Consider the following 24,203-nt stretch of genomic DNA (forward strand, 5'->3'; position numbering starts at 1 on the left):
ATATCTTATAGGGTTAAGTTACCATTTTCAATGTTTAAAATTTAATAATAATCTTTTATAGTATTAAAAAATCTTTTTTTTTTTTATTTTTTTAGAAGAACAAATAAACTACATTTATGCATTAATGTGTATTCGTGAAAACTATACAATATTTTACATGAATCAATTTATTAATATATAATGTCGACGTTCAGGCAAATTTATTATCTCTGTTAAAAATCTTATTAGCAACGATATCAACGGTTCTAATATACGATCGAGAACAAAATTATGTGAAAAAATACCTATGTAACAAATGTCCGATTTTTCTAGTTTTCCTATTCAAATTTAATTAAAATATCCTTATTATAATTATTTATATATATATATATAGAAATTTAATTTGTGAAAATTTGTATTTATGCTATTTCTTTGCGCAATTTATACAAATTTAATCTTGTTTAAACTTCTTTTTTTTCTTTTTCTTCTCGCTAGAAACAGGTGTCTCCACTTCTTCAACGGATACTGTTGATTGTTGCAATTCTTCGCTTTCTTTTTCTTTTTTTTTCTTTTTCTTTTTCTTCTCACTTGAGACAGGTGTCTCTACTTCCTCAACAGATACTGTTGTTTGTTGCAGTTCCTCGGTTTCCGTTTCATCTTTTTCTTTCTTCTTCTTTTTCTTTTTCTTTCTTTGTTCTACAAATAAAAATTAAGTTATACATAATAAGTGACATACAATTTTTTTTTATTAACACATTTCGTTATTATTTAATGTTTATTTCAACCAAAAACCTTTCATATAATTTTTTACTTTTATAATTACCTTCGCTTGATCCTGCTTCAATTGAGACATCCGCTTCGAATGTTTCGTCAGTTTTTGTAGATGATGCCTCTTCTATTTCAATGGAGTCTTTCTTTTTCTTTTTCTTTTTCTTCGATACAAGGTCTGAAGTTGATTCTGCTTCTTGCATACTAGTAGAAGACTCTCCCACATCTTCTGTTTTAAGTTCTATGCTATGTTTCTTTTTTTTCTTCGATGAAATATTTAACTCTTCTACATTTTCTAATTCCACGCTGTGTTTTTTCCTTTTTTTTACATCGGGCTCCGTTTTTACTTGCATTTCTTGAATATCAGAAGCTTCTGTTGTATCGCCTGTACTGTGTTTTTTCTTTTTCTTTGAAACGACAGTTGATTCAGTTTTTATTTCCGCATCAGAAACATTAGCTTCGTGTTTTTTCTTTTTTTTCGGCACAGTAGCTGATTCGGTTTCCGCTTCTTCTTCCTTACCTTCTACCTGTTCATGATTTGTGCTATATTTTTTCTTTTTCTTAGGTATGTCCTCGCTTTCCTTTGTTTCGATTTCTTCGATTAATGGCCTCTTTAGAGTCGGCAGAGTGGAATCAACAGATGTAGAATATTGCATATATTCATTCTTGCTGTGATATTTTTCAAATTTGGCTACTGCTTTGGCAGTGCCACTTATTCGGCGTATATTTCCTGCTTCAAGTTGCTTTAGTCGCATCTCCAATTTTGCTTTGTGCTCTGTACCAAGGTCGAAACTTGTAGTATCGCCCAATGCATCGACTCTTGTCGCTAAAGAAGCTTTCGCTGCCAGCATTCTAGATATCTTGCCTTTGTTCTTATTAGAAGACTGCCCAACAAGCTGTGAGTGATAGATTAATCCGTATTTCGGCGTATTCTTTTTAGTTTTAAGAGCACGAAATAGTGCTTTTTCTGCACCGAGAATCTGCAAAGTAGAGGCTGGATGCTTGGCAAGACTAGTTAAGGAGCCAGCTTTGGATATCAGACGTGCGCCAATTAGATCGCCGACGAGAATTGTTAGATTTGGTGCCAGTGCCATCATTCTAGTTCTCAAATAATCGCACAGTTGAGATCGGTATTGATGAAGCTCAACAATTTCAATGCACAGGCATTGCATGTGTTCGGCATCATATTCCGAGATCTCTGAGCCCATTGAGGTTTCTGCAGCTTCCTTCACTTTTTCCTCAATTTCCTCGGTTAAAATATCTGACATGTCGCATTTAACGGCGTTCTCCCGTTGGCCAATCAACTGCATCGTTTTTATGTATTGAAGATTATCTGTTACAATTTTGCCCAGCTCAGGAAAATGCCAACCATACCATTCACGCGCTCGCATTATGTAGTTATTAAGCTCCTTATCTAAATCATCTAGCAAACATACTGCCTGTATTACCATGGTGTCAACTTTATCAGGTGAGAATTTTAGCTTGTATCTAGAGAGACTGTGTGCTAGACCTAGTGCCATAGCTGTCATCTCCTTCTTGGTCACTCCAGTAATTAAACTGTCTAGCTGACTTCTGATACCTCTCATCAATTCCTGCACTGCTGTATTGCTTACACAGGACAAAGACAGTTTGTCTTTGATGACTGAGCCTAGCTTTGCATCAGAGACTGCTAGCTGCTCATGAGCCTCAATGCATCCATTTCTAAGTGTCTTTTTCAAAGACTTGGACAGTTTGCTTTCAACAAGTGCTGCAGTTGCAGCTAATGCTTCAGTAGTATCCTCAAACTTGTGAAAGTACTTCAGTTTAATTCTGCAAAGCCGAAAGTAATTGTAAACGCCATATAAATAGCGACGATACAAGTGGCAAATAGAGAACTTGAAAAAAAGAAAGAAAAAAAAAAAAAAAAAAAAGAAGAAGAAAAAAGAAAACTTACAATTTATTAGCATTCTCGGGAGTTTCGAAGTCCTTAAGGAGATCCTCTGACTCGGCGAGTTTATTCTCGTCCAGTAGCTACAAGTATATCGTCATTAAATTCTAACATTATTAAAAAATAATTTTCCATACGCAATATTGTAATAATGGAACACTAAACGATGCGCGCACGTGGGTGATTACTAGGTTAAGCTACAGCACGTTTGGTAGGTTCGAACTTACCTTGAATATCGCGTAGCCCGCCGGCGTCTCGAACAGCACCAACATGATCGCTGCGTTATCTTTCCGACGTGACGCTCGTAACAACTAGTTTCATACAGCTTTCATGCCAAGGAAAAGATTTTACTAATCACACCGACATTCAATTTACGCCGGAAAAATCAGATCTCTGGCTTGGCGGCTTCCTCTCTGCCGTCAGTGCCAGCGATATAGCACTGTATCCGGTTGCCGGCGCCCAGCCTAACATCCGGCGCACGCATCGCGTTCTAAAAGTCCAATAGGGATCGATGTTCTCCTTCTCCAGTCTTCTAGCGATTTCAGTCGACGCAAGTCTGCCAGAGGAAAGCAATGCGAATTATTTAGAAAGGTTATGAATTGTTGAAATAATTTTATCTGCAAAGATTATTTTATTCCGCTTACCTTGATCGTGAAATAGTTACTTTAATATTGTTTTTGAAAAAAATACAAGTTTAAAAGTCGTATCTTTTTAATATGTGAAATTTTTTACATGGCGTAGAGGCACTTCGGTATTTTTTAGTGTTTATCTTCGTTTAAAGTCCCTCGATCTGAAATTACGTAATCTTAATTCGACAAGTAACAGCTACGTTTTTACAGTGTACGTTAACAAGTATTTTCTGGTAATAACGCAGTGAGATATATATATAAGGCCACAAAAATTAACCTCAATTTTGTAATTGAAAGCACGTAATTATAAATTTAATGTAATTATTAAACAGCATGTTGTTACAAAAATTTGTATCGAAATTATGCGATTAAAAAATAAATTTCTTAATTAATTAAATGTATCATATTACCATCAGTAAAGAGATTAAAATAATTGTTAAATATGTTTATGATATAATGGGAAAATCAATAAATATAAGACATATCTATTGATTTTTCCATCATGAAAAATATAAGTTATATTTTTCACAGATGGGAGGTCACGACGCTCATCATAAAGCTCCATACACAATACCCAGTCCTGATATTTATAAAGTGGGAGATGTACCAGAACTGAAACGTGTTGAAGAGGAATTAGCCAAGAGAGGATTGAAAAATCCTTGGCTTAGAAATGATGTATGGCGTTATAAAACTCGCCAGCAACCTCGTTTCAAAAGCGGTTTTATTGCTTTAACCAGAGGCATGCGAATTGGTATACCAGCATTTTTGATAACCATTGCTGTTGAGAAATATTTTGGGATTGATTATTCTCATGGACATCATGGGGATGAGCATCACTAATATTTACTTTAGACATTAACCAGATAAAGTAAGAACTAATAGATTGTAAAAATATCAAAGTAAACCATAAAAATAAATAATGGTAGTACCATTAATGTTCGTTTAGATAATTGTTATTGTTCTTTATTTTCGCGACTACATTAAAAATCTCTTGTCCAATAATGATTTGTCACAGAGATTTGTCTTAACATTACATTTAATTATCATTAAAAATAATTGCGATATGATAACTGTTGCTATACTGGCAACAATATAAGAATTATGCAATGCCAAAAAAAAGGCAAATGTAGTGATCTCGAATGTTGCCAACAGCCATTCATTCCCGTGAAGCAACACTTTGTTAAAGGAATAATTGTTATCTGTAAAAAAAAAAAACAAATTAGACTTATTTTAACATCGATATTAATATTTTGTCAAAATCTTTATAAAATCTTTGTAATTTGTGGTACCAATGTAAAAAACAGATTTATCTTTGGCATCTTCAAAGGAAACGTCCCACAATTTCTCTAACATATGCCGTTCCTTAATTATATAATCTTCATGTTCTGAGCAATGGTCCAGAAATTGCATTAAAAAGAGTCTAATTTTTGCTTTTGTTTCGAATAACTGTTTCCAGTTTTTCGAAGCTGCATCACTTCCTTTAAATATTCCTATATTACCCTGTACAAATTATGCAATAATAATTTTTTAAATACATATAATAAAAAGATATTCTTTCTTTATAGAATATAATATTAAAAATTATTTGTTGAAAGCACAAGAAGATAAATAAGATATTGTTAAATAATCTTTCATGAATTATTTTATACATACATTGCTTTTTTGCTTCGTGAGCTCGTCGTATAGCGATTTAAACGATTGAGTTAATGATAATATAAAAGTTTGATCGGTTGTGCCGGGCACTAGGCCTCTATGTGCGCATAAATTATCTTCTTCTTTTTTCAGATCGTTTATCAATGTAGGAAGATCAGTATCCGCAAATCCATGTACTGATCTATCAAGAACAAACGTTTTAATTATATTTTTTTCTTGCAAAGAACGTTTTAAAATTACCTTCCATGGACGTAAAAACCATAATAATTGTGCGCCAAGATGAACACGCTGATGTTAGCGATAGAACATAAATCTACAAATTTTTGCAATCTGTTTCGTATATATCTCTCGTAAAACGCTAAGCGAACCAACCACTGCGCGAGGTACACAAATATGTACACGAACATGCAAATCGCATATTGTAATGTAAAATTGTTCTCTATTTCAACAGATTTATTCGCTGTGGTCGATTCTGGTATCGCCAGCATCCAAGATTCCAATTTGAATATCTGAAATAATGAGAAAATAGTTATTCAACTTTTTTTTTAATACAGGTATAACCGCATCTTTTTTTTTATATTATTTTTATAACGTAACCGACCTGTAAAATACACAAAGTGTAAATTGATTGAAGCGCTGTGTTTATTCTTCTTCTAGTTTGCAATTTGCACCATTCGTTTGCAATGAAATAAGTTCTCCAAATGCTGATCGGAAAATCATGCGTGTAACTGCGCTCGGTTGCTTCCTGCAAAGGTGATCTGGCGATCGAACAGACGGAAGAGAAATCTGGCGTGTTTTTTTCAGTCGAAGAAGACTTGGACAGCTCGCTGGGACTTGCATTTCTGTTCGTTCGATGGAATCTCCTTCTTCTTTTGGACGCAATAATGTCCGATGTAATTTTCGACGATTTATCCTCGCTCTTTGGAAATCTATTAGAGTACAATTTTTTTAAAGAGGTATGTGGAGAATCATACTTTGGTTGATCACGCGTCATCCTTGACTGTTCCCAGTCGATGAAAAACACGCTCAAGTTCCAATGCTGACAAACGAACCCTATCATTTCTACAAGCTAAGTAAAAAAAAAAAAAAAGGCAAATTAACGCCGAGAATTAAATGTTCTATATAGTGCGTGGCAATCGTTAATACATTTTTCTTTAATTTCAAGTAAAAGCACATTGCTTTACTTACTTTAAAGCTGAACGCTACAATAATATATGTTCGGATATTTTCCTCGCTATTTTCATCCGGAAGGAGAATGTACGGTACAGTTTGACCCTTATAAAAAACGAATAGATACACGCACGCACTAATGCAGACAAACATAATCGCATTTCCAGTCGCACCCATGGCATAGACTAGGAACCAGAATAAAACGGCTACGCTGAGATTGCCGTTATAATTACGTTTATAATAATTCCATGCTTTGACGCTAGAGAATATCAACGCTATTCCCGTAAATATTCCTATAGTTATCTAAAAAGAAGAAAAAAAAATTTTTCAACATTTAAAATAAAATTATAAAGTTGTGAGATGTAGAGATTTTTACCTGAATATTATAGTCTATATCGTTATCATTCAGTGTGAATACAACTTTGTAATCTATCGTAACATCAGAATTATCGAGAAAATCTTGATACGTCAATTCGTCGTACTCCACGATTAAAATAGGCGCAAAGATTTTGGCGTGATTTTTTTCATTCTGAACGTTTACTCTGAAAGCAAAAAAAAATATAAAAGAATAAAATAAAATTGATTGATTGCCTGTAAAAAATTATATAACGAAAATGACGAGTGACTTACAAAACAATTAACGATTTCATATAACGAAGCGCGGAAGGCTCTGCCGCTTTCGTGAGTCCACTATGCATGAATACCGGCAATGCTTTAAAACCGCTTATATTGTCGACTAGGAAGAACTTTCGTACGAGCTGCTGATGCAAAATTTCCTTAATGTTCTTAATATTCTGCGGAATAAAACAAATATTTATTGTATTAATTTAATCGGAATGATATAATTGTCATCGAAGTCTTACCTGATCTGAAGACTTGACAATTACGGGCAACGCATGTATAAAGGATTTATTGTCCTGTTTAAATGTTAAATAGGGAGACAGTAGCTCTACTTGCGCGTTGAACAATTCAGCGGCGGTAATTTTGCACTTTCTACTGAAATTCACCCCGAATCTCACGTTCCTCAAAATCTGACATGGAAAAATTGGCCTGCCGATGGACAAGAATTTGCCGTTCAACGCAAATCTCGCGATCGTGAAATCGAGAAAGGTATTCTGCAAGCACGTAATTGGTTTTAATTAAAAATGTAAATTTTTCCCAGCATAATTAAATTAACGATTGCTCGTAGGACGTACGTTATCTCCTTTCTTGAGGCTGTATCTCTCGGGTATCCTCGTGTTGTTAATCACAGCTGCGCCATCTTCTTTGTTATAAAATAACCAAACGGGTGCCATGGCAGTGTGCATAAAAAACATGCAAGCGACGTTGTCGCTGTAAAGAGTCAAGGCGCATATGTTCGACAAGTGCTCGCACGCTATCCTATCTTTCTTCTGGAAGCCATCAGTCACAAAGTCGGTAACGTAATTCTTAACATACATTTTAATAAGCTGTCGCAATTACCGCTGGATTTCACATTCGTAGAAGTCTTCGTGCAACGTACCTTACAGAGATGCACCGCGACTTGGAGCTCGCTTCTTAAGTAATAACTGTCGACGTTCTCGCTGCGGAACTTCACCAGATATGTACTTCTGATATCCGGCCAGTCGGCGACGTCGTCCTTGTGCAAGCAATAACTCCGCAGTCTCACGTGCGTCGTACTAGGACACATGCAATTAACGTGACCGCTGTATTCGCGATCGCACGGCAGACATTTGGTGCAGTCGGGAGAAGGATACGTACCCTGGACGCACGTCACGCAGAGCACAGCATCCAGCAATGCACCGTTTACATTTCTATCCACTGGGCAGAAAAGTAATAAGAATTATTTATAAATTAGGTATTGTTAAATTTATTATATAGAAATCGTAACGAAATTTTGTTAGGTTTACGTCTTATTTGATTCGAGGAGCATCTGCACGTTTCGTTTGGCCGCAGGATGCAATTCCTTCCATCTGCGGTCGCAGTCATGTTGGGATCGCAAGCTGTGCAAAGTGGATGACCGTTTTCGGAGCCGATCATCCCGCTGGACTCGTCGCACTGACATCGCAGACCTGCAAAAAGCGTACAGGCGTACAGATTTAAAGAGGAAGTCGAGTACCAAATTAACAGAATCGCATACTTACGGTCTGCAGCTGGCACGAGATTTTTACTGGCGTTGCACCGCACGCACGATAAGGAGACCGCGTCGAAGTACTCGTCGTATTTGCACGCATCTGGATCCCAGGATTCGAGAACCTCATAGTTTACGCGGAGTGCACTGGCAAGAGTAGCCCAAAAAACAACGATTAGTGAAAGGTAAAAATTGCGCCAGCCTCGGGTGTAATTCATATTTGTTGTGACGTCTCGCCTTAATGAAGTTGCCATGCCGACGACGAATGCCGGTGGTAGATATCCGGCTGCTCGGCGCACATTGATTTTACTGAAAAAAGTCCAACGTCGAGCGATAAATATATAAGAAATAAATTCACTTAATAGACGTTTTTAAATTATTCGTGCAATTTTGTCCACAAAATTTTATCTAAACATAGATAATTAAAAAAATAAAATATAATAATTAATTTACAATTTGTCACTAACATTTGTTCATTTCTGTTGTAGAGAATTTGTTCCTGGGACGATTTAGACAGTTAAAGAACGAGGCTTTGACTTCTGAAAAGAAAAAAAAAATGGAACCACTGTGCGTGGGTTCCATGCAGCCGCCGTGGAACCACAGAGAGGTAGATAAGTAGGGATAGAGCGAACGCGTGTGTGAAGAGTGGGAAATAATTCGGGCGTCGTGACGACCGTGGGAGTCGCATCGTTACTTCCGAGGAAACAGCACCCCGAGGGATAACATCTCGTGACGATTGTTTTTAGGTAAGGGTTGACCTGATTTTCCGTGGCGCGTTCTCGCCCGTTTTTTTTTCCGCGTGAAGATCGATCGTGATCGATCACGGCACGGTGCGAAGATCGACGATGGTGCGTCGACGGTGCGTAGATCTGGTCGCAAGGATCTATTTTTAGATATTTTTTTTTTTTTGTAATATGTATTTGTACAAATCTTGCAATTATATTATTTCGCGGCGGGAATAGAATTTTTTTTCTAATAACTCTCACGATAGTAAAAAGCTTTATATTTTTGACGAACAAAAGTGTAAAAATATCTTTTTGACGCGTATCATCACTTTGAATTTTTGTGGAAGTTACTTTTTTTAAACTGCAATTTCGTAAAAGCATTTAAAAAGCATATTTTATTACGCTCAGTCGTGACACGACGTATATCATTCGTATTGTGAATGAGATTAACATCGCACGCCATAGTACGCCATTTGCGTTTCTAATTGGTGTTGGCATCGTTAATGCATCGCTGAAAGACATCGTCTGTCATAATCGAGATTACGAAATAAATATCATGCGATTGCACCGCGCAATTAAATCGCACTTATTTGTTTTATGCAATATATGCGCGCGCTAAACTTGCACTTTTCTCAATCAGTGTCTGCATGTATGACACTCGCGCGAATGCAGTTGAATTAATTATGCTATTCTTAATTATCTTTGCATATCACTGACATTATTTTTTTTTAATGCAAAATATTGGGAGATATTTTTTTTCTGCATAAAAAAAAAATTCGACAGTTTAATATTAATTTTTATTTGGCAGCAGCAATTCTAGAACAACGTTTTGATCTTTAGCTAATACTATTATTACAGCAATCTTTAAAATACTAATTTTTAATGATAGAAATATTTTTTTGCAAAGAAGTGTATTAATTAACGCAACTTATTCACGCGTGGTCTGTTAATCATTGAACATTTACACGTCAAACAAATTTTTTATTCGTGTCGTGAAAATTGTGCGGTCGATTATATGCAACGTATTATTTTGTAATCGATATCGCCGTTTTTAAGTGCCGTCCACCAGCTAAATTTGGCAGCCTTACGCAACGATAGAGAACGAACGCGATCCCTGTAAGCATCATTTTCACAGGCTAAACACAATTTCGTATTATCGTGAGGCTTATTCGCGTACGACCTATAAATTCGTTCGTGAATCTACATTTATTTTGAACGGAAAATCAACGGTATATATGTTCGCCATAAATGCACGTAAATGCAATGTAGATTAAAGCGCTTAAAATTTTTTGCTCTTAACGACACACGGGCAATACTTTATTAATTAACAATTAATAATCTTGTCTTTTTCTTTTGAAAACAAATATTTAATATTGCAAAAGTCAGTATCGCGAAATCTGGACAATGTGATTAAATGAAAGTTGTATATTAGTCGGAAGCTTTGCCATTAGATAAAATTTGAGAAAGCTCGTGTCGCCACGAAATAAAGAACGATATATCGTCTCTAGATAAGATATTCTATTAACAGATTCTTTACGAGATCGTTAAATTTTCATTCACGTACTAAATGTTCTTTGGCTGCCAGAAAATCTCGATATATACGGACATCCGATACTCCGCGCGAATTGACGCGGGAGCGCGACGCAATTGCGCGATTTATTTAAATCCGTCGTTCCTACGGAATTTGTCAAATAATTCGAAACGTGGATCCCCGTCGTCGGGGGATCTGCTGAGTCAGAATCTAAAACAGTTGGCATTATATCTATCGTAACTCATTACCGCGTTTGTGTGCAACCACGTGTGTGTTGATCTTGTCAGTGATTCATTTCCCTTAATTCTCTCTACTTTTTATAAGCGTATTCGATTTATATATCTTTTTATCGCCAAAATTCTTTTATTTTGAGTTGATTAATGATCAGAGATCATTTAATCTCAATATATTTAATTTAGCTTGGGCGCACACTTTTTTTTTGCATTCGCTATGTTCGTTGTGCGACGTTCTTTTTTTTTTTTAAGCGAGCTGGCACATATGAAAGTGACGATTGCATATCGCGCATATTATAGTAAGGTGCGAAGAATGTGTCAGCGAAGGATAGGGGTAATGAGCCGATTCGCTCTAAATCAAAGCTACTTTCCAAGCGGATGCGCGCCAGACATGTACTCGCCAATTAAGTGGACCGGACAATCTAATCGAAAGAAGCCCGCGGTTATCGTTCGTCTAGTTTTGGCACGTGCGACTCTACGGTAACGCATATTCCACCGAGAGGCGACACTTAACGTCACTTCGTTGCTGTTTATTCCGAGATACGAATTTATTTCCAAGGGTGTCGCGCGATTTCAGCGCGGCTTATTTCGTACGACTTTTATTATTGAATATATTTGTAACGATGATCCGCGGGTCCGGCTAGGAAAATCATCTGACCGCTCGTGTAACACCCCGACGATGCGAATCGTCCGTTTCTAAGAAGAAGCCTGACTGTCAAAACATCGCCATCGTCACTCGACCCTGCCGCTCGTCCGTCGCGAGTGTTGCAAATAAATGTTGGAATAAAACATTTATCTGCAACGAGAAGTTAAATCCATTCGGACGAGGTGTGCACCGCTTCGAGGTGGGTCTGTCTTCACCTAGCTGCCGAAAACGCGATAATTAAATCCGGAGCGTACACGTACACAGACGTAGAAATCGGCCCTGAAGAAAGGGAAAAGTGGGCGCTCGTAGAGCTCGCCTCGTGTTCACGGAGATGAGATCGCGGTCCGGGCCTCGTACGCGCCGTGCCAGTTCAGTTCACGGGCACCAAATTAGACGCGGGTTATTTTCGACCGGGGTACAGCCGCTCGTTCCAGTTTGCCGACGATGACGAACGAAATTGCCACCGAGACGGAGAAAGAGAGAGAGAGAGCGAGCCAGACTTTGTTACCCAGCGCGCCTCTCGGAAGCCACGTGGAGAACGGCGACACGAGGGGCGTCGGGGATCACCCCCACGTGGTGTTGTACACGCACGTTTGGCGAAATGATTTTCAGCATTACTATAGCTCCTCGGTGGAGCGGGTGGCGTAACAAAAACGTCCGGTCATATATCCGAATTAGAACGCCCCTCATTGTATGTATGTATGTTGATAACAATGCTATTGTGACACCGAATAACGGTCTAATTAATAAAAAACGCTACTAATTGACGACCGAGGATCGTAACAGATTTATCGAAACAGTTAAGTGACTCTAATTTGACAATTTTTATTATATTTAATTTTCTTTATTTAGATCAATTAATTAATTTATCTTCGCTTCTTTATCGTCATTTATTACGATTTAATTTAATAATTTATTTAATTTATATACTCATAGTTGCTTCGTTAAATAGAATTTGAATTATTTTACGCGTTTTTCCGCAGTTTTTCTAAGAGACGAGAGGAAACTCGGTCCGCTGATTCTCGTGGGAGATCACAGTGCAAGGTGTGCGTCTGGTTTACAGATAACAGGGGAGGTAGCCGAATCTCGTGATGTCGAGGCCAATCCTCAGCAGGCCGCGCACGTTCATCTACGGCAGCAACTACGACAAGGGCGAGTCCTATTATAAGCCCATGGTCGACCACCTAGACCGGAAGTACAGTGGACGGCCGTTGTTTCCGGAGCCGAGAAACTCGCTAGCCGACGAGATCGCGGCGCGCCGTAATGACATCGGTAACCTGTTCAGTCGTTTTCCAAAGTGGTTTTGAAGGAGTGTTGTAAAAAGACCTCTCAGACCCTCCTCGAGAGAGATTGTCGACGAGGCCCGCTGAATAGATTCGTTGTGCAAATGAAAAATACTTGAAAGAAACTCTTGTTCCTCCCTTGGTCCTTTCCTCAGCCCCCTCTTCCCTCCCCCTTGTTCCCGGTCCATCCTTTTTTCCAGCTCCTACGACTCGCATGATTTGCCTCGAGGCCGAGGCGTTGTTCAATTCGATTCGGCATCGCGATCCTCGATCAATGACGTGACCAAGAGGATCGCGATGCGGAGCTCGAACTTAGGATGTGAACGGAGAGATCGTTGTCCAGGATTTGTAAAAAATATTTGCGTTAACGAAGGAGTGATACAAGAAATGTTAACAAGTAGAGAAATAGCAAAATACTTATCTTAGATTAGGGTTTTTCCAAAGGTCTAACATGTATAACGTATATTTATAGTTGAACAATATCGGAGAAGATTTAATAAATTTAATAGTAGACGTAAAATGAATCGAGCACATTTCTTTCGTTTGAGAATTAATTTACTTGTGTGAAGAAGTATATAATTAGATTTAAAATGTCGTGCGAGAAAGGAACGCGCAAGAGATTCAACGTACGAATAAATTCGCCTGATCATCTTGTCAGCTTCTTGATATCATTGAAATCGAATGCGTTCCTGGTACGCAGCTAAAACGAGACTCTCACATTCTAACAGTTTTGATAAAAAGATTTTTTTTTATCAAATATATATGTCATCCTTTTGCGTTCACCGATCTTTATTATCTTGCCTGCTGTCTGTGTAGTTAGTCTCCGAATTATGTCTCTCCTATTTGATGTATCATCTTGCTGAATAAATGTCTGGTTTCCTAAGTACACGTTGACTTAGCGCGGGGAGCCTTGGTGTGATTACTGTACATCATGTTGCGCTTGCTGCGACAATCATCGACGGATCGCAACGCGCCAGCTTCCCAAGGAGCCGCTCATTTTACCCGGCTTCGACATCGCGCGAAATTCTGCTTTCGTTAGCCTCCCCCTTTTCCCCCGGATCATCTACATACACGCATGCACACTTACACGTATCATCAAATTCGCGCCTCATATCACAAATGACACGGCGAGGCGGCGATTTATGAAAGGTGTTGCGTGTCCCTCTGAATAACGCGTCCGCAATAAAGCTGACATTGATTACCCGGTTGATGACTAGTAGATTTATGCGACCGCATAAAAATCAAAGAACCGAGAAAAAGGATGAAGAGACACAAACCACCTTATCGATAAATTTGTCGATCGCGACGGGAATAAATTGTAGAGGCAGAAGAACGTTTGAGTCTGCAGGATATCCCAGAAGCGAGTCGCGGATTCTTAAAAAAAAAAAAAAACAATTTTAATTAATTTTTCTTTTTTTTTTCCTGACTCGACGTTATTAAAAATCCTCCCGCTTTTTTTTTTTTACTTTCTTTTCTTAAATACGTTATGTGAAAACAAGTCGGCATTTAAATATCGGGTTATCAATTTCTACATATTTATCTGGGACATCCTGCACAATTCCTGGCGTCGTGGAGGGTGCGAAGCGCGGAGGATGAGAACGAGCGTTGTACTTGACGTTAAGTGCAACTGCTAGTTTATTAGCATAGTCAGACGCACTGATGGGATTTTGTAGATGTGCCAGGCTGTTAATGTGATGCGCATCCGAATTTATTTCTGATCAAGTGACACTAAAAATATGAGCAACCCACCGTGTAAAGCTTGCTCAACCGATGTCGAGCTGTTGTAAGTAGAGAGGCGCGAGTTGTAACCGGCTAGGTCAAACGTAACTTCTTAAAGCGACTAATTAACGTGGTTTTGATTTCTCGTAGAAGTTTTAATTTCATTGCAAATTAAATAGAGATAATTATTTAATTATTTATAATATAATATGTATAATGATCTGTAATGGAATCTTATATTTTCTTCTTCCACGGTTCGCATATTTTAATTTGGATAATTATAAATCTAAGTGCTCACAATTTACGACAATGTGTAAGTTTTATAAACTTTTGTTACAATTATATGCTGCTGTTGCATCTAACATTAATTTATATAGTTTCGTTAGGATTTATAAATTAAATTATAACCAGTGCTGGAAATATATGTAGAAATTTTTAATTTTGCTTAAGGCGATTACATCGATATTCAAGTGATTTGAACTCTGATATTTATCGCACAATGTGAGAAATAATGCTTTAAATAAAGGTGTTTTAAATGAGACATTGTTTTCCCTGAATTTTCCCTTAACGTCACTGGTTATAATTTAATCTTTGTATTAAAATAATTTAACATCCATAATATTTTACGATGCATTATACATACGTGCATATTAACAATAACAGTGGAGTACCGATGAATCGTACGTTTTAAGTAATTTAATTGCTGAATTAATTGCGAGCTCACAAGATCCTCTATTGTACCTCATTAATTCGTCCATCCATCGCTATAATCTCAGCCTTCCTCTTTCATCCAAAATCGTTAATGCAACTTCGATCGTTCGGTGCAGTTTCTTGACATGTCTAATTATGTATTATCGCATTAATAGGCGATAACCACGCACCTCCTGTCCTTACTCGCACAAATCTTTTCTGATATCGGTTTTTGCAGGCACGCGCGACCTCTCCGGTCCTCGCGCTGGCTCCCTTGGTCGTGACCCTGACCTCGACCTCGACCCTCGTATCCGCGCCTCCCAACCACCGCCCTTCACCGACCCTCTGCTAGCTTTCGAAGATGAGGACACCGTCTACGACAGCCGTGGACAGCGCATACCGTCACGTCGTAGGTTGGGCGAAGAGTTTGCAGACGAGGTATCATCGACGACGCGTCGCTTTCGTGCCCGGGTGGCGGCGATGGGTCTCGAGGACGAGTTCGAAGCCGCGAACGCCTCGAATCAGACCAGAAGAAACGCCGATCTTCTGGAGAACGCGGTTACCGCCAGGAAGAGCGCCAAAACGGCAATCGAAGACGTAGAAAGCAGCTTCAAGAGACGCTCGAAGCTTTTCGACGAGATCGAACGCCCCGAGGAGAACAAGCCGGTGTTCGCCAGGTGGTCCAAGCTGATCAACGAGGACGACGACGACTTAGCGCAAACGAGCGCCGCCGCCAGCAGGGCCATGCAAACGAAGGCGCGCCTTCACGATTTGGAATCAGAGATGGAAGAGCTCGCTGAGAAACAAGCGAAAAGAGAACGCAGGGCAGCAGCCCTTAGAGCGCTGATCAACGAGACTGCCAGCTCGTCCGATGTCGACGTCGTTCAACAGTCGGCCGTCAGCAAGAAGGTCCGCATTGCCGAACGAGCGGAGAAGCACGTTAGCTTCTAAAGAATTACGCGATGTAACTTCACAACAGTGTTTCGTGCGCTACAACGCTAAAAATTATATAGAAAAATTATACATCTTATGAAATTTTAGATAAATTCGATTATTTTTAATTAATATATTATAAATCGCTGGAAGACACTGTTGTGTTCGAATACACGTATAGAATATTTTAAATGTATACGTCGAAAGTTGGCGCGATTGCTATTTTTATGAGACGGTTGCGTGGCTATATTATATTAATGATATGATATCGTCGTTGATCTGTTCACTAACCGAACGTACGACGACGATTCTGTTAACTTTTATAGCGCGTTGTGGAAAATACAATATCGGTAAATTTTATTAACCATAAATTGTTAATGAATTTTACCGATTACATCCAATATCGACGCTTATGCTCACGACATTGCGCGTATGTTTCTCGCGCGTAATTCTGTAATTACATATGTATCAATGTGTTAATGCGAGACGTTTCTCTTGAAAATACTTTTAATCCTTAATCCTTTTCAGCAAAAATAATAGTGCGATTCAAATTCAATATACACTATCAATTACAAATCAAGTTAATTAGATTTCTGTTTCGTACAAGTTAATAATAATTTAATAGCAATTTGATTTAACGTTCTAAAGCCTTCAGGTTTAATGCATTTTCGAACGACATTTCTCGCATAATTTTTTTGCTTTTCCGCTCTTCGAGCGCGATCTGGGGGAGCCTGAATCTTAATTGTTCCTAACAAATACGTTATACCTTAGTGTTAAAAAATATTGTGTACTTGTTATACATAGCGTGATATTAAAAAAAAATAAAATACTGTAAAATTCATCTCCGTATGTCGCGCTTTTCTGAAAATTGTACTCCGTCACTCGACGACAAATTCTATAACGCAACTGTAACTCTTAAACACACGACAAAATGGTCAAATTTACCGTAAATGTATGCATACATATTTTCCTATCTTATTCATGAATAAATCTTGTTTGAAAAAAATTCTTTCCAAAATCAAATCAAGTAACACATGCATCACGTATCTTCTTTGTTATCTGTTATATGTAGTATTAATCGTACCTTATTTATATCTTAATTCGATGTTTTTCTTTGCATTTTTCGCATGCACAAGATTCAATATGCACTATATTGAAATATTCTTCAGGTAAGAACTCATAATATTACTTAAACTTAAAAAGAACTAACGAGTGTTTTTAATTATTATAATTATGAACAAATATATAACTAGGAACAAATTAATTTTTTTCTTTTCTTTTTACTGTCTTGAAGAGTGTTGTACGACAGAAAATCAGATTGATATTAATTTTATAATAGTAATCTTAACACGATCCGACGTTATAGGTTCTCGTAATTTGTCGGGGAATCGCGATGACTCTTACGACGAGCTGGACTTTTTGGTCGACGGACACGGACGACCTGTTCAAGAGGATCCTTACGAGGACGACTTCGTGATCACTCACCGACGTTTCAAGGAACGTGCCGCTGCCGCATTTGAGGAGGATATGGCGGAATTAAGACGCAAACGGCGAGACATGCAGGTTGAATTAAACGAAGAGACGATTTAATAATAATTAAATAATAAACATTTAATTAGACAAGAGAAAATATAAGATATCGCGATTAAGTTACGTTACCTCGAAACGCCGGTAATTTGAATAATTTTACAGGATCGCATCTTCGACGTGATTGATCTGAACGCCGAGATAGAGAAGGCCAAAACTACTTTAGAGGCTGCCGATGTCATGTTCCAGCGACACGCAACCAAGTTCGACAACAAGGATGACGATGAGCAAACAACGTCGTTGACACAAAGACTCGATAAAACGCGCAAAATCGCTAACGTTGAGCTAGAGAAACCGAAGCCTAAAATCTTTCTGATGAAGTGGCCTAAGATGCCGGCCGACGAGCCAGAAGCCGCTAAACCTACTCAGGCAGGAAGACAGCGTAGAATCAATTCACTGATGGATACAAACGAGATCAATGATCCGTTGGATGTTCTCGCGATGCAGCCGATGAAGCAAAGATTTTTGAAAAGAAAGAAAAGCGTGTCATTTTAAAGATCAAATGTATTTTTGTATCCGATATTAACGGTGTGCAAGATCTATTAATATTTCAATAATGCTTAAAGTTTTGAAAAATTAATTATAAACTGTTCTTAATATATATATCAAGATATATCTAGAGATCTAGACCAATCAATAAGTCAATTCTTCACCCTAGACTTTTTTATTTCCCGCATGAAATAGTGTTCTTCGCAAATTGTTTCTATTCACCGAATATGTATACTTTAACAAGAAAGAGAAGTGTTTATTCGTATTTATAATAAATATTAAATAAAGTTAAGTAAATCCTGCGCTTTCCCCTCTAAAACATCGCAAGGAATAAAAAGAAATTAAATTAAATTATCACTTATTTATAAATTGTTAAGCATTGGTTCAAATAAAAAATATTACTTGCCTTTTAACAGCTTTTAACAGAAGTATTCACAGGATCTTCTGATATTTCAAACTATAGTAAGCGCGAGTATGATAGCTGTAATGTCTGGATGCGAAGTTCATATTCGTGATGTACTTCATGTCGGCCGATCGTTTGAAACTCTTATCGACATTTTTCTGATCGTAGGTTCTCATAGCCCTTTCTGCCCATTCTTGAGCCCTCGGCGGTTCGCGGTATATACCCCTCTGTCGCGAATCGAGATAGTCAATCACGTCATCGTAATAGTTCTTCCTATTAAATATAAAAATTACATCGAGATTAAAAGATTATTTCAAGATTACGAACAATTTTCGGCTGCCTTCCGTGCCAAAGTCAACATTATTTTAATTATCTTAATTATATTTCAATTTTATATACGTTATTTATACTTTTTAATTGCACCGATCGTTGTTTCTTACCTATAATCGTAAAGATACGCGTAATTAAGGAATAGCGGTCGCACCCAGTGGTGATTGTAATGTGGCGGCTCAAGTTTCTCCAATTTCAAGACTGGTCTTTCAGCGGGAGCACCTTCGGCACCACCTTCCGTTCCACCCTCGGTGCCTGCTGCCGGTGCGGGCTCCTCCGTGTCCCACGGCGCAGATTCTTCCTCGTCCATCCACATCGTGACTTCGTTAAGTATTTACTTCGATATCGTGCCTGAAAATAATTACACGAATAACGAAAGAGTCTCGATTTCACTGCAATAACTTTTGTTTCCTTTTACTATATGCCTTCCCCGCCAACGACACAGTCGGGGATGCTACCGAGGATGCGACGCGTTATACCTGCTCCTGATTTCGCACTCGCACGTACTGTGAAAAAATGATCAGCCCTTCTTCGCACCGTAGGCTCACCTCGCCACTCCCCGTAAACCTTGCCTTGTTTCGCTTTTATTTTAGCAACATCTTCCGCACCCCGCTCGTCCCTTCGAAGGTGCGCCACCACCGTTACGAGGAGGGGACGATTTGGCACACGATCCGACGACAATTATTGGCGTTGCGACGACTTCTTTCCCCGTGTGTGTACGCACGTGCGTCGTTGATTAGCCCGTGATTAACTATGCCCCTCGCACTGTCCTTGTGCCACTTCATCAACTCGTTTATTAGCATTGGGTCAAGCAAAGCTGAGACGTTTGGGCCGAGGAACCGGAAACGCCGATGGGCATTGAGAATCTTGTGCTGAAATAAAATTAATGTTATAAAACTTACTCTTTCTCTAATTGCTGATTTAATTGTCTGCCAAAACTACATCGTTCTCGCTCGGCTCGTTGATTTTATATATAACCTCACGAAATCTTGAACCTCGAGAATTGATTGTTCAACACTTAGTCAATTATTGCTATTTTTAACCGAATTACTACGACCTAATTAAAGAGTGCGCAAGGAATAAAAAAAAAAAAAAGTATAATTATTCGACAGTAACATTGACATCGTACCCTGATTTACTTACTATAATATAAATTGTATGAATTGTAATAGAATGAAGTAATTAGATGTATACAAACTTAAGATTTATTTACTGAATTAATTACGTTTGGCTAATTTGAGGTTAATGAAGGTAGATTATTGACCCCGGCTTTCTGTCAAAATAACAGATTATTTATCCGCTCGCCAAATTTAATTCACAATATTATAAGCTAAAGTCTAGTCCGAGATCTTTGTTAATTACATAAAACAATTTTAAATCAGTTAGTAAAGATATGTCGAAAATAGATTTATTTATTAATGACGTTAAAAAATAAATTTGATATGCAAAGAAATAATTGTATTATTTTAACAAAGAATTAAAATTTGTATAGGTGTCATAATTATTAATATTACAATTACCGTAAAAAAAAATGTCTTATTGTTAGAAGATATTAGGTTGCATTAGGTTAGAACATGCATCTTCCGAGATCGTCGAAAAATCATTGAAAGTGTTAGGAAAATATGAGGACTAAAGAGGTATACAGACTCTAATAATAAATTAGCAGTAAATCAGGTTACAGCATACATTGAGAGATGACGCGCAAAGCACGGCGCTACAGGTTGCAGCTATACTCTGAGAGATGGCACGCAACAATTTTTAGAAGCTGTCGAGAAGCGCGTTTTTTTAATTTTCTTATTACAAAAATTTTTTTTATTCAAAGTTATCAAAATACACTAACATATCAATACACATGAACAAATATAAATACAGTAAAAATAGCATATAATAATTTTTTTCCCGTGGTTATTAACTAAGTATAAAATTTATAACTTTCGTTGTTTCTTTAAAGTTGAAATATCTAATATTTTACTAGGACAAGTAACTCCAGACTGCACAAGTGGATATCGATATGGAGCGGGATGTAACGCAGGATTATTGTTTACAGCTGCCGGTTTAAAAGCGTGATTAGATAAAATCTTGTCATACATTTGCTCAGCATCTAGAAAATACATATAAATTAAATGTATGGTATTGCATGAAAATTAGTTATACTGATAATAATAGCGAAAGGCGGTTTATAAGTTATATATAAAATAATATATTTTGTTATTTAATACTTACTTTCTGCTTGAACGTTGTTCTTTCTCAGGAGTTTACATTTTTCTAAATAATGCATTGTAGCTAATGACATATTGGTCCCTTGCATATTGCTGAGCATAAGAAGTGAAGACGATTCTTGTTCGTGCGACGCTATGTCAGCCAGCTGTTCGTCACTTAAATACTTTAATGCTAGTGCTTTCATATGCATACTTATATTTGTTTCATTGGCAGCACTAGTGGCATGTGTCACATTTGCCTGATGAGCCAAACGTGGATAAAAAGATGAATCGAAATCTGACCTTTAAAAATTAAATACAATTAATCATTAAATTCACAAATTTAATATTATTTAATTTAAAATAAAAAATAATATACAAGATGTTCGAGAGCAAGTGAATACTTTTCTGGGAGTAAATAAAATTTATCAAGTATTATCGCGAAAAATGTAAAATGGATTTTTCTTCTTGTCCCGATAAGTTATATGTACTCCCGAAAAAGTATCCGATTACTACAGTACACCTTAGATAGATACATACGTTTTATTAGCATTGGACTCTTTATTTTCATTATTTTCAGTTAAATTAATCTCAAATTTCCGTAATTGTTCTAAATTGACTTCTTTAACAGCGTTCAATGCTGTCTTAGTTTCTACATCATTTTCTTCAACATTTCGCGTTATTTTCTTAGGATGATTTATATCTTCATCGTTCATCACACCAGAATTTTTTAAAATTTCATTAACTCGTTCTAAAACATTTTTGTAGAAGGTCCTACCTACATTCGGAGTATGACCCAATTTATCACTCTCGTCGTCGCTTGTATACTCGTACATATCGACATGTATGCTTGGTTCTGGAGTTGGTGGAGGTCTTTCGAGTACTTTAAGATCACCTCCACTCAAAATAATACTATCGTCTACATCTTTTATTGGCTTAACATTACTACTGTATTCTTTATTTTTATGATTACAATAATAATCTGTCATGGGTAAATCCACATGACGAAAGGAATGTTCGTCAGTGTTTGTCTTATAGTTTCTCTTTCCCTTCATTGCAATGCAGTCGTTCGTTTGTTTGGCGAGCACCTCATTGTAATTTGCGCTCCCAATAGAACTGCAATTCACATTGAAAGGTGTGTTTAATGTTTTTTTGGCAATATTTTCTCCATTATCCATTTTATCATCTTTTTTTGTATTTATATCTTTACGTGTTTCCTCTCGATTTAAATCAGCAGGTGGATATTGATGCATTTTTGAAGATTCTTTAACAGAAGAACTCGCGTTGAAATTACTACTTTGCTGTTGGCTGGAAGACAAGTAACTCTCTGTATCTTCGACTATATTTTCTAGTTGCGCTGGCCCAGGCTTACGCGTAACGTACGTATTTTTGTATCTATTAACAAGCTCCGTTGTATTATGTGCATTTATCATATTGTTATCCTCTTTATAAGTTTCATTTTTTTCACATATTTCAGAATCCACAAGAAACGGATTATTTTGTACAGTAAATTCAAAACTTGTCATAACGCCAATCGAAACCTTCTGCTCCACAAAAGCTTTCTTTGGTTGTTGCTCTGATCCTGTTTCAAATTTATTATTTTCATTAATGTTTTCTAGATTTTGTTTCTCTGCAACAGACATATTCTGTGAAGCTGCATTTTTTTTCACGCTTCGATTTTGAGACTGTACAAGAGAAGAAGCAATACCGGAGTCATAACAATTTAATGGATACCTAAACATTTGATTTGCAAGAGGTTGTGAACACAAGCACATTGGCTTGTTTTTTAAATTTTCTTCCTGTAATCTTATTAATCTATCTACTTGAAGCTGTAAACTTTTTATCTGTTCATTTTGACTATTTACAAGTTGCAGTAAAGTTTTTACCGTTTCGTTATTGTCCATATTGCAATTAGAATAGCTGGGCACATGCAACTGCTGATGTCCAGAGTGTGGTATCTGACAATTATCAGATTTTTTGGAAGTATCTGTCGTAACACTGGGATTTTCCATAGTATGATCAATTATACTAAGCATTGCTTTTTGTACAGAATCTGATGGCAAATATCTTTTCTCTGAAGCCAGATGAGTTTTTTCTAAATCATAAGAATCTTCTGTATTGGAACATTTAAATTTTACTGTTTTCTCATGCGTTTTATCATTCTTTGTAATATTTTGTAACCTTTCATTTCCATTAAACTTTTTTTGACTTGGTTCATTCGGGATTGAAGTACTTCGCAAATAGTGTTGCGAATTTTTATATAACGATTGTTCATCATTGCAAACACTGCCAGATTGTAAAAAACATGTTTTACTTCTAGAAGTATTAATGCCTCTATAGTCATTTTCATGACTCCATTCGGAATAAGAGCTAGGACGATTTGAAGTGGGACTGCTCCTGCATTGATCGTAAAATAATCGTTGTCCTCCTGATCTTCCCGACCAGGATTTTTCTGCTGATGAGTAAATTTCATTTCCATTATTTGTGTTTCTTGTCAGACGTGTCTCAAAGATCAAAGACACCTCTGGCACAGTTGGCCCTGTAATGCACTGTAAATTGTCGACAATTATTTCTAGAATTTTCAAAGTTATGTACTAATAATGCATAATAATTAAATAATGTTTGATTGAATTTAAAAAGACATAGTTTAAAGAAGAAACTTACGTCGTTTTTCGTTATAGGCTTCGGTATTACTCTCGGTTCAAATTCCTCTTCGTCATAGGGCAACTGATACATGATAAAATGATACGATCTGTTATTATAATAATGAACCATAAACACTATCTATAGGTATAGAACAAAGTACAATATATTTAGGCTATTATTACATACGTTCGTCAATCCGTTTTGTCGGACATGCGATTGGCTGATACTGCGCATGCGACTGTCTGTTCGACAAAATTTCAAAGATGTCTGACGGAAGTCTCTTACTTGAACGCATCTCAGCAGCCAATCATTATGTCCGACAAATCTGTCGTACGACAATCTATGTAATAGTAGCTTAATGGTTGCCGTTCCCGCTAATCTCTTGGCCACGCCTCCACATAAAAATTTTTTTTTAATTTTACAAAAACCGACGCGATAAGTCGAAGTAATGATGAAAGAACCGATCCGAATTTATTCATTCTAATTACGTACCGCTAATGTTTTTATCTCCAAATTAGATATGATAAAAGTACTCTATGCATATGATTTAAGAT

General features: G+C 37.1%; 6 protein-coding genes across 10 annotated transcripts; 2 read left to right on the forward strand and 4 right to left on the reverse strand.

Moving 5' to 3' along the window:
- Nucleotides 1–53: 53 nt before the first annotated feature.
- Nop5 (nop5 ribonucleoprotein) lies at nt 54–3,107 on the reverse strand. Its single transcript, XM_070666001.1, has 4 exons — nt 2,902–3,107; nt 2,681–2,757; nt 803–2,556; nt 54–675 (listed from the first exon to the last, which is right to left on the reverse strand). The coding sequence occupies exons 1-4, from the start codon at nt 2,944–2,946 to the stop codon at nt 431–433; spliced, it is 2,121 nt and encodes a 706-aa protein (XP_070522102.1). The 5' UTR covers nt 2,947–3,107; the 3' UTR covers nt 54–430.
- A 727-nt stretch (nt 3,108–3,834) lies between these two features.
- Nucleotides 3,835–4,143, forward strand: Nd-b12 (NADH dehydrogenase [ubiquinone] 1 beta subcomplex subunit 3). The gene has a single exon (XM_070665727.1). It carries the CDS (start codon nt 3,835–3,837, stop codon nt 4,141–4,143), a length of 309 nt encoding a protein of 102 aa, XP_070521828.1.
- A 135-nt stretch (nt 4,144–4,278) lies between these two features.
- On the reverse strand, nt 4,279–8,648 carry LOC139108015 (meckelin). Its single transcript, XM_070665983.1, has 13 exons — nt 8,250–8,648; nt 8,016–8,177; nt 7,628–7,926; nt 7,323–7,517; nt 6,990–7,241; nt 6,757–6,920; nt 6,503–6,668; nt 6,145–6,429; nt 5,558–6,025; nt 5,197–5,465; nt 4,957–5,137; nt 4,593–4,803; nt 4,279–4,502 (listed from the first exon to the last, which is right to left on the reverse strand). The coding sequence occupies exons 1-13, from the start codon at nt 8,488–8,490 to the stop codon at nt 4,279–4,281; spliced, it is 3,117 nt and encodes a 1,038-aa protein (XP_070522084.1). The 5' UTR covers nt 8,491–8,648.
- Nucleotides 8,279–18,204, forward strand: LOC139108043 (uncharacterized). 4 transcript variants are annotated; one of them, XM_070666040.1, is made up of 5 exons: nt 8,279–8,421; nt 8,725–8,982; nt 12,435–12,643; nt 17,363–17,559; nt 17,689–18,204. In XM_070666040.1, exons 3-5 carry the CDS (start codon nt 12,463–12,465, stop codon nt 18,076–18,078), a joined length of 768 nt encoding a protein of 255 aa, XP_070522141.1. In that variant the 5' UTR covers nt 8,279–8,421; nt 8,725–8,982; nt 12,435–12,462; the 3' UTR covers nt 18,079–18,204. The 4 variants fall into 4 exon arrangements, with proteins under 4 accessions (XP_070522141.1, XP_070522139.1, XP_070522138.1 ...); XM_070666038.1 differs by lacking the exons at nt 17,363–17,559; nt 17,689–18,204 and adding an exon at nt 15,302–17,186 and having other exon boundaries at nt 12,355–12,643; XM_070666037.1 differs by lacking the exons at nt 17,363–17,559; nt 17,689–18,204 and adding an exon at nt 15,302–17,185.
- A 300-nt stretch (nt 18,205–18,504) lies between these two features.
- Nucleotides 18,505–19,121, reverse strand: Fln (flightin). Its single transcript, XM_070665728.1, has 2 exons — nt 18,916–19,121; nt 18,505–18,748 (listed from the first exon to the last, which is right to left on the reverse strand). The coding sequence occupies exons 1-2, from the start codon at nt 19,119–19,121 to the stop codon at nt 18,505–18,507; spliced, it is 450 nt and encodes a 149-aa protein (XP_070521829.1).
- A 3-nt stretch (nt 19,122–19,124) lies between these two features.
- On the reverse strand, nt 19,125–24,173 carry LOC139108019 (uncharacterized protein MAL13P1.304). Of its 2 annotated transcripts, XM_070665994.1 has the most exons (5): nt 23,668–24,173; nt 21,544–23,552; nt 21,029–21,306; nt 20,326–20,906; nt 19,125–19,677 (listed from the first exon to the last, which is right to left on the reverse strand). In XM_070665994.1, exons 1-4 carry the CDS (start codon nt 23,776–23,778, stop codon nt 20,731–20,733), a joined length of 2,574 nt encoding a protein of 857 aa, XP_070522095.1. In that variant the 5' UTR covers nt 23,779–24,173; the 3' UTR covers nt 19,125–19,677; nt 20,326–20,730. The 2 variants fall into 2 exon arrangements, with proteins under 2 accessions (XP_070522095.1, XP_070522096.1); XM_070665995.1 differs by lacking the exon at nt 20,326–20,906.
- Nucleotides 24,174–24,203: the final 30 nt, after the last annotated feature.

This window comes from Cardiocondyla obscurior, linkage group LG14 (genome assembly GCF_019399895.1).
Source record: "Cardiocondyla obscurior isolate alpha-2009 linkage group LG14, Cobs3.1, whole genome shotgun sequence".
Classification (NCBI taxonomy): domain Eukaryota; kingdom Metazoa; phylum Arthropoda; class Insecta; order Hymenoptera; family Formicidae; genus Cardiocondyla; species Cardiocondyla obscurior.

What these genes read in the sequence shown, in the direction of transcription:
- Nop5 (XM_070666001.1), bottom strand. Translation starts at nt 2,946, where the DNA reads ATGTTGGTGCTGTTCGAGACGCCGGCGGGCTACGCGATATTCAAG. An exon ending in CGGGCTACGCGATATTCAAG is followed by an intron (nt 2,758 to 2,901) that starts GTAAGTTCGAAC and finishes ATATACTTGTAG; the next exon opens with CTACTGGACGAGAATAAACT. An exon ending in CCCGAGAATGCTAATAAATT is followed by an intron (nt 2,557 to 2,680) that starts GTAAGTTTTCTT and finishes TCGGCTTTGCAG; the next exon opens with AATTAAACTGAAGTACTTTC.
- Nd-b12 (XM_070665727.1), top strand. Translation starts at nt 3,835, where the DNA reads ATGGGAGGTCACGACGCTCATCATAAAGCTCCATACACAATACCCAGT.
- LOC139108015 (XM_070665983.1), bottom strand. Translation starts at nt 8,490, where the DNA reads ATGGCAACTTCATTAAGGCGAGACGTCACAACAAATATGAATTACACC. An exon ending in TTGTCAAGTCTTCAGATCAG is followed by an intron (nt 6,921 to 6,989) that starts GTAAGACTTCGA and finishes TTTATTCCGCAG; the next exon opens with AATATTAAGAACATTAAGGA. An exon ending in TTGTAGCGTTCAGCTTTAAA is followed by an intron (nt 6,026 to 6,144) that starts GTAAGTAAAGCA and finishes TTTTTTACTTAG; the next exon opens with CTTGTAGAAATGATAGGGTT.
- LOC139108043 (XM_070666038.1), top strand. Translation starts at nt 12,463, where the DNA reads ATGTCGAGGCCAATCCTCAGCAGGCCGCGCACGTTCATCTACGGCAGC. An exon ending in GGCGCGCCGTAATGACATCG is followed by an intron (nt 12,644 to 15,301) that starts GTAACCTGTTCA and finishes CGGTTTTTGCAG; the next exon opens with GCACGCGCGACCTCTCCGGT.
- Fln (XM_070665728.1), bottom strand. Translation starts at nt 19,121, where the DNA reads ATGTGGATGGACGAGGAAGAATCTGCGCCGTGGGACACGGAGGAGCCC. An exon ending in GCGTATCTTTACGATTATAG is followed by an intron (nt 18,749 to 18,915) that starts GTAAGAAACAAC and finishes TATATTTAATAG; the next exon opens with GAAGAACTATTACGATGACG.
- LOC139108019 (XM_070665994.1), bottom strand. Translation starts at nt 23,778, where the DNA reads ATGGTTCATTATTATAATAACAGATCGTATCATTTTATCATGTATCAG. An exon ending in AGCCTATAACGAAAAACGAC is followed by an intron (nt 23,553 to 23,667) that starts GTAAGTTTCTTC and finishes GACAATTTACAG; the next exon opens with TGCATTACAGGGCCAACTGT. An exon ending in GAGTCCAATGCTAATAAAAC is followed by an intron (nt 21,307 to 21,543) that starts GTATGTATCTAT and finishes TAATTTTTAAAG; the next exon opens with GTCAGATTTCGATTCATCTT.